Source organism: Penaeus japonicus, unplaced genomic scaffold, assembly GCF_977035675.1.
Source record: "Penaeus japonicus unplaced genomic scaffold, GWHDUDI00000001_assembly GWHDUDI00000020, whole genome shotgun sequence".
In the NCBI taxonomy this organism is placed as follows: domain Eukaryota; kingdom Metazoa; phylum Arthropoda; class Malacostraca; order Decapoda; family Penaeidae; genus Penaeus; species Penaeus japonicus.
In genome coordinates this window covers 27,712,294-27,720,706 of record NW_028234422.1, presented here as the reverse complement: position 1 = coordinate 27,720,706, position 8,413 = coordinate 27,712,294, and the positions used below count along the sequence as shown (strand labels likewise).

Sequence of the window (8,413 nt, the reverse complement as noted above, 5' to 3'; positions counted from 1 at the left end):
CATATATATATATATATATATATAATATATATATATATATATATATATATATATATATATATATATATATATATATATATATATATATATATATATAAATATAAATATATGTATATACAAAAACATACACACACACACACACACACACACACACACACATATATATATATATATATATATATATATATATATATATATATATATATATATATATATAAAGAATGTTGTATGAGAAATACAAATATAATATATGTGATAGTCTCAAGACACAAATTATAGTTGCAGATTCAAAGGAGACATAAGGAAGTGTCTGTCTTAATACTAAAGGTTTTCTTCATAGCATAAATACGCAAATCGTAAAAAAAAAATACACATGAAATATATACAAACAAAACAGACATGAAATTACATAAATCTATTGTAAAAGAAAATCTCACTTAAAAGAGGTAGAAAAAAAATTAGAAAGGTCTAATTAACGTGGACTTCTCTCGCCCACACCATCTCTCTCCATTTCCACGCCTTATGAGAGGAGAGCATGCGAAAGCCTGCGCACTCCAGGCGGTGGAAGAGCGTCCAGAAGTCTTGCAGGTTGCTTCCCGCTCGCAGCTTGTCTGGAGAAGGAGGGACGTGTATGTAGGAAGAGACTTTATGCAGAGGACGTGCATGTTACTCAGCTGTCTTTCTTGTTTATTTGCTCTCTTTCTCTCTCTCTCTCTCTCTCTCTCTCTCTCTCTTTCTCGCTCATTGTAACCTCCCCCTCCCTCCCTCCCTCCCTCCCTCTCTCTTCCCCCACTCCCTCCCACCACTCACTCCCTCTCTCCTGCCCCCCTCCCTCTCTCCTTCCTCCCTCCCTTCCCCATCCTTTCTCTCTCCTCCCCCCTCCCTACCTCTCTCCTTCCCCTCCCCCACTCCCCCCTCCCTCTCTCCTCCCCATCCCCCCACTCCCTCCCTCCCTCCCCCACTCCCCCCTCCTTCTCTCCTCCCCATCCCCCCACTCCCTCCCTCCCCCCCTCCTCCCCTCCCAGCGACGTACGTTCCAACAGATCGTGGTGGACCTCGATGGCGAGCTGGTTGATGTTCCTGAGGAGACGCGGCGAGGTGTCCAGCAGGTCGCGCAGGACGTCCAGCTCCGAGAGTTCGATGTCCATCTTGACGTAGTCGATGACGCGGTCGGCGAGTCCCAGACGCCGGACGATGTTCTCGTAGCGGTCCACCGGGAACGGCTGGAATAGAACGTCGTCGTTTCGTCAGGAATGGCGTCGTCATTGTGGAGAGACTTTTTGACGAGTTTATTGAGACAAGTGATTACGTACATCTCAAAAGGATGAGGTAACATAGGTTATCCTCACCCCAATCTTAGTCCCTCTTTGGGCTCACATATATTTAACAAAACCTTACAGCTATGTCAACATGTTGAAATATATACAGAGCAAAAGACGGGTCAATCACAAGCATACACAATTAAATGTTTACATATCAGGAGAACGATATAACAGTATGGATTATCACCCTCAGCATGCAAGGTCCTCTCCTAAGGTCACATGATTACATACTTGAAATATGTGGCGCACATATATGTTAATAATATATATGTATGCTTCCGGAGGAAAGAATTTATCAGAAAGTCAAGAAGTCTGTTTGTATTTAACAGGATGATGTATCATAAATGATATTCATTCACATCTCAATAAAATCCTACTTGGGCTATCGTAGTCTCGGCAGAAGGGAAGTCACAATCGGGTATACACTGTTGTCAACTACAATTATGTGGTCGATGCGAAGTGTTTATACTTCTTTAAAATTTGTATTACCTGGCCATTTCTAAGCATCCATACAGCTTGTTCGGGGAGTCCAGCTATCTCTGAGTTTCTGTAAATCTGAAGCATGGGACACTGTAAGATATAGTGTACTAAGGTGTGTGACCTTGGTGACCTACACACCCTGCATTCTTTTTCCTGTTCACCTGTCGGGACACCTAACTCCCAGTAGTATTTATACCCTAACCTAATTCTCATGTGCACAGAGTCTTTCCACTTGCTCTTGCCCCTCCCATAAGCGAAGTCTGTGTTCATCGCTAGATGCATATAGTGTTGCAAAGTTTCGCTCGTTTCAATCAATTCGCCTTTCTTAATCTCATCATAGTCTAACTGCATCCTCTTGATATTGCTCCTTGCCTGCTTAAGAGTCCGAGCACTTTGTATGTCCACCTCACATTTTTTAGCTGCCTCCTTCGCTACCTCATCTACAGCCTCATTAAGGGTGATACCGACATGCGATGGGATCCAGACGAATGTAATCTCACGTCCCTGGCCTCGTAGCCTATGAGCAATCAATCGGCACTCGTTAATAATGTGCTCAAACACAGGGTCCCTGCTGTTAAGAGAGTCCAGCGCTCCCCTACTATCCACAAAAAAAAAGCATCTTTATTAATAATTTCAATTTTTTTAAGTGCTGTCAATATTGCCCATAACTCAGCCTGTGTTGACGATATATGATTACTCAGTCTTATCCCACTGCTTGTGGTGACCACGCCACTTGCAGTGAACTGTCTGATGATAACCCACATCCTGCTCTGCCATCTTTCAAAACTGACCCATCGCAGTAGACATGAGCAATATCAAGGCGTGTTAGACTCTTTATTTTATGACCATATCTTGATTTAAGTTGACCAGGTTCATAAAGCCTCTTATTCATAAGGAGGGGATCGACATCTACATTAATCGTCTGATCCTCCCATGGTGGCACTTTGGCGGATGCTTGAAACGATTGGCAAAAGTTTTGCAAGCCATAAAATTCTATATCATTATTAAGCGCCTTCATATATCCTCGTTTGCCCTGTCTATAAAAGGTCCTTATGTTGTCAAAACCACTGACCATATCTCTCACTAATTTCTTTCCACTGTTCCCTCTCATGAGCCTAACGGCTGCTATGACATTAATCTCGCTTACTCTCTGTGCAATGCTTTGCAATCCTGTCTCTGTTCTCATTATGTCTATCCTAGCATTCTTTTGACACCCGAGGATAATACGCATAGCTTCATTCTGCATGGTTTCAAGCCTTCGGAGCCTCCCTGACAAGCTATAGAAAGTGCTGGTGCTGCATAATCCACCAGAGCTCTTACTGTACTAATGTAGACTAGCCTCAGCAGAGGCACCCCGGCTCCTATCCCGCGACAAGCAAGTGCCCTGAGCGGCCGCAGTCGAGCCTTGCACTGTGTTAGTACGTGATTTACTTCAGCATCCTTGCTTGAGGCAGTGAAGCCAATGTACATACCCAGATATTTATATGTTGACACCTTCTCCACTGTTTTGTTGTTTAGAGTAAGTGGCACGTTGCCTCTTTGTTTACTCTGAAATTTGGTCTTTTCTTCATTTATAACCAGCCCCAATGTTTGAGCAAGACTAGTAAATCTGTCCAGCGCTGTTTGTAAATGGCGATGAGTGGTCCCTTGTATCAATATATCATCTGCATATAAGATTGGCTGAACGCCCTTAGGGTATTCCTCTGAAGCTATCCTGTTCATTAGTACATTAAAGAGCATTGGGCTTAAAACACCCCCCTGTGGAGTACCTAGCTCAAAACGTTTCTCCTCTGAGAAACAGCCTTGAAACCATACGCAAGCTTTCCTATCTGTCAGATAGTCACCAATCCATCTCAGCAACTTTCCTGTTACACCCAGTCTTGTCAATTCATACAGAATGACCTCCCCATTAGCTTTATCAAAGGCTCCCTGTAAATCTATAAAGACTCTACACTTTTCTGCATCATTAGATAAACACTGAATTACACAGTCTGATGTTCCCTTTCCTTCATAAAGCCGTACAAATTAGAAGACAATTTATCTTCAATCATGTACATTAGTCTATTTAATAATATTCGCTCCATCATTTTACATATACAGGAAGTCAGAGATACAGGTCTATAACCGCCAGCTGATTTTGGAATAGGTATTATAATAGCTTTCTTCCAGGCCTTCGGTAATCTACCCTCCGCGTAGCTCATGTTAAATAGGTCAATGAGAGGGCTGTTCGTCATGCTTGCTAATAAGTTGAGAATATCATATGTCACTCCATCTTCCCCTGGCGAAGTGCTTTTCCCTCTTTTAAACAGCATTTAGAAGTTCGTGTTTTGTTATTGGCTGACAAGATACTGCAGTGATGTTTGCGGATGAAACAACCTGTCCGATTCTTTCGGCTTCCCATGCAAACAAAGCGTCACGAGTGCTCTGTGGTAATGAAACCAGAGAAGATGCCTTTGCCCATTTCTCAATATGTTTGTTTGCCTCCTCCTCTGGGTGTGGGTGACCGATGAGGTTATTTGTTTTTCCCCTTACCTTGTTTACATGGTACCATATGTCTTTGAGACTTTTACATTCCTCAATATTTTGCGCGAACTCTGACCAATACTTTTCTCTTACTTCCCTTCTTTTCTCCCCACACATCTTTGATATGTTAAGTAGTATGTCCTTATCTTCTTCCCGCCTGCCTCTCTTAGCCCATTCCATGTGTGCCATCCTTAACATTTGTGTCCACCCTTTAAGTGTCTTATCACTGCAGTATCTGTTTTTCCGTGCTCCGTGTTTCTTCTCCTTTCTGTGTGACTTAGCCTTTGTAGGTAAACATCTTTCTATCGCACTTAACAAATCCTCGCTGAACCTATCTAAACTTAGGGGTGTGTAATCTCTGTACCAGCCCTCCATATTGTAAATAAACAATTCTCTGTCGCTTGTGTCTACGACAAGCCTTTTTCTTTTGAATTTAACTTGTTTTTTACCTAAAGCTAACTTAATATACAAGGCGAAATGATCACTAAGTAGTTCACTTACTATTTCACATTCTCCTTGAATCCCCTGACCGCCAAGCAGACAGGCATAATCAAGTCGTCCACCCTTGATGTGTGTCGCCTCTTTACTACCCAGCAAGCATGCATCAGGCCTATCTTTGAGAAATTGATAAAATCTGATGCCGTTATCATTGATTTTACCCATCTCCTCTAATTGTGGGTGCCTAGCATTAAAGTCACCCACTATCAGAGTCGAGTCAGAGTACATGCAATCTGGTAGGTACCTGAGATCAAAGCATCTCCCAGAGATGTATACATTTGCAATATATACTTCACCTTCTTGTAAATACAGCTTCACACATACACTTTCAATACCTTTATTTCTGCACGGTATCTCTAGCAGTTCAGAAGGTATTGCACTTTTCACGTAAGTAGACACTCCCCGTGTCCGGTCTCCGGAATTAAGATGATATGCTCTATAACCATTGAGTTTAAGAGTGTCACCTTTTGTGTCCCTAGTTTCCTGGAGACAAATTACGTCTATGTCATTTTTCAACACGAAATAGTGGACGTCTGTTACTCTAGTAAGTAAACTACTCACATTCCACGACATTATCTTAATACTCCCACACTCCATCAGACCTTTATGGTTTCCTTATATTTGGCAAACAGTTCCTGGATGTTTGCCCACTCCTCCTGAACTAACTCCCACTTTCTAAGAAGTTTATCCTTTTCAGCGTCTTTGCACTTAAGTAACAATGACCTGAAGGTTGTGGATGTTGTTCCTTCCACTACACTCGGAATTATTTTCCTTTCTTTTCCCTTGATCGTAATTTTACTTTCTGTGTTTTTCTCAGCCACTAAAACACTGTTGTCTTTCTTTGGGATATCTTGCTCGGGAGCTTCTTCCTCAGCCTCCACTCCCTTTTTCATGTCTGTAACAGCACTATCCATCACTATCGCAATCTTTTTTTCAATTGCATCCATCCTCTGCATTAATGTATGCAACATTCCAGCAATTGCAGATATCTCTTTTACTGGAGAATCTGCATCACTGTCTCTCGTCGTTTCCTGGGCTGCAGTGTCTTCTGTCGTCTGGCCATTGATTTGTTTGTTCATGGCATTCCGGTCATCTTCCTGGAGTTGCAGTCCTCGCGGTGGGCCTTGCAACCAAGCATTGGGGGGCGGTACAGGAATACTCTCCTGCACAGGTCGCCTGGTGGTCAGTCCTTTTGCCTTTTCCTCGGTTTCTTTACGGGAAGCCGAGGAATTAAGTTCCACCTTTGGCCTCGCCTTGCATGACAGAGCCCCAGCATTGTGCGAGCCTCCGCAATTGCAGCAGCAAGGTATCACCCTCTCTCCTTTTTCTATTTTTCCTCTGCAAAGCCTTGAGTCATGCTTCCTGCCGCAGAACCTGCACCTGGCGTCCTGCTGACAGGTCCACGACTTGTGTCCCCATCTGCTACACTTGAGGCACAGGACTGGCGGCTCCACATACGGCGCCACCCTCCTGTACCCCGCCCCAGATATGAAGACCTTCTCCGGGACTTCTCCTTTCATGAGGGCAACCAGCTGACAGCGCCCCTCGCCTCGTGACTCGTGCCTCTTCACCCATACAATCCTCTCGTCGCAGAGGAGGAAGTCTGGGTCTAATTCTAATGGGTATTGAAATATAATGACCTTCGTCATTTTTTCCCCTTTCTGTGGGACAACTAGCACTGTCCCCTTATATCCCTGAGATGTCAGGAACTGCTCCGCTTCCTCGTTCTTTACCGTAAGATACGGTCTTCCTTTCGCTTCCTTTAGCAGCGGCTCAAAATGGCAATGTTCTTTTCCAAGTTCCATTGCCCACTTTAGTTTTTCAATGAAGGACATTCCGCAGGATTCTGGGAATAACAGCCTTCTCCTGCCCTTCCCACTGTCACTGACCACTGCCTTGTTGACTTCCACATCGTCGTCCTTCATTTTTTTGTCCTTTCTTTCAAATTCACTTTCAGAGTCACTGGAGTTGTCACTCTTGCTGTCTTTTCTGGATCGCTTCATGCCCGTTCCCTCATTATTCATTGGAGTTCCGTTAGTGCAGTCCATTTCGTCAGTTGCCAGATCAGAATCCAGGGACACCGAAGTGGCAACGGGAGCCATGTTGACAACTGGCGACCTGAGGTCAGTCCGCCTGATGTCAGTCCGCAAAGCGATTTAGAGTTTCGCTGTGGTCGCCAGCGAATACCTAGGGCAATATGCAATATAATCACATAGCCTTGAAAATGATAAAACATACGCAAGAGATGCGTAAAATTTGCTGGAGGGCCCAAGTCACCTCACCCGCTCCCTGTCCAAGGACCAAGTGGGGGGGAGGGGGGTAAACACAGGATTCTAGGAATCTTTCACGATTGAGGACACCACTAGAAACACGTCCTACTTCTACGAGTGATACAACACGACTGGGGTTGTGGAGAGAGAGAGAGAGAGAGGGAGAGAGAGAGAGGAAGAGGGAGAGAGATAGAGAAAGAGAGAGAGAGGGTGAGAGAGAGACAGATAGAGAGAGAGAGAAAGAGATAGAGAGAGAGAGAGGGAGAGAGAGAGATAGATAGAAAAAGAGAGAGAGGGAGAGGGAGAGGGAGACAGGGAGAGAGAGGGAGAGAGAGAGGGAGAGAAAGAGAGAGAGAAAGAGAGAGAGAGAGAGAGAGAGAGAGAGAGAGAGAGAGAGAGAGAGAGAGAGAGAGAGAGAGAGAGAGAGAGAGAGAGAGAGAGAGAGTCCCAGACGCCGGACGATGTTTTCGTAGCGGATAACCGGGAACGGCTGGGAGGAAAGGGAGGGAGAGGGAGGTGAGGTGGTGAAGGTAATGGCGGTCTATAAATCGCCTGGGGAGGGGGGGGGGCAGAAGTCAGGTCACGGTACGCTGATTGGAATCGTGTTTATCGAAATAAAAGGAAAAAAAGGGTTGAACAACTAAAAAATGTATAGTCTTGCTGACGTACCCGACCTCTGCTTAGATAGAGTGCATTTCGAACGCGTCTATGCTCATGTACACGAAATCCATAAATCAAATCAAATTCACTCCATTCAAGCCTCCAAGCACCTTCTCTCTACTTTTTCTCTCCTTCCCTCCCTCCCTCCCTCCCTCCCTCCCTCCCTCCCTACCTACCTACCTACCTCCCTCCCTCCATACATTTCTGCTTTCTTCACTTCAAACAACCCCCCTTTTCTCTGCCTATCTTACTATCTGTCCTTCTCTCACTCTCCTCCCTTCCCCCCTCCCATCCTCTCACCCTCCCTCCTTCCCTCCCTCCCTCCCTCCTTCCCTCCCATCCTCCCATCCTCCCCCCCTCCCTCCTTCCGCCCCTCTTCTGTCTCTCCCTCCCCCTAATCCTCCAAACACCCCCTTGCTTCCCTACACCCCCCCCTTCCATATATCCCCTCCCCCCTCTTCCTTCCTTACCTTCCCTCGCGCTGCTCGCAGATCAAGCAGAAGGCCAACGTCCTGCTTGCCCTGGTAGTCTGAGATGCCAACGCTGAAGAAGTGGATGTTGGCAGACCGCTGGTGGTCCTCCACGCCCATGGACGGGTCGAAGGCGTATACCTGCATGTGCGTTTTTTTTTTTTTTTTTTTTTTTTTGGGTGGGTGGGGG

The 8,413-nt window shown here is 45.1% G+C and overlaps 1 protein-coding gene across 1 annotated transcript in view; it reads right to left on the bottom strand.

Moving 5' to 3' along the window:
- Positions 1 to 462: 462 nt before the first annotated feature.
- The window catches only part of LOC147469665 (uncharacterized), an 11,064-nt gene continuing 3,113 nt past the window's right edge, over positions 463 to 8,413 (bottom strand). The window contains exons 4-6 of the mRNA XM_086548255.1: positions 8,224 to 8,364; positions 1,034 to 1,223; positions 463 to 611 (exon numbers count right to left, since the gene is read on the bottom strand). Coding sequence (XP_086404381.1) covers positions 469 to 611; positions 1,034 to 1,223; positions 8,224 to 8,364 — 474 coding nt within the window. The 3' untranslated portion in view covers positions 463 to 468. The remainder of the gene's footprint in view (positions 612 to 1,033; positions 1,224 to 8,223; positions 8,365 to 8,413) is intronic.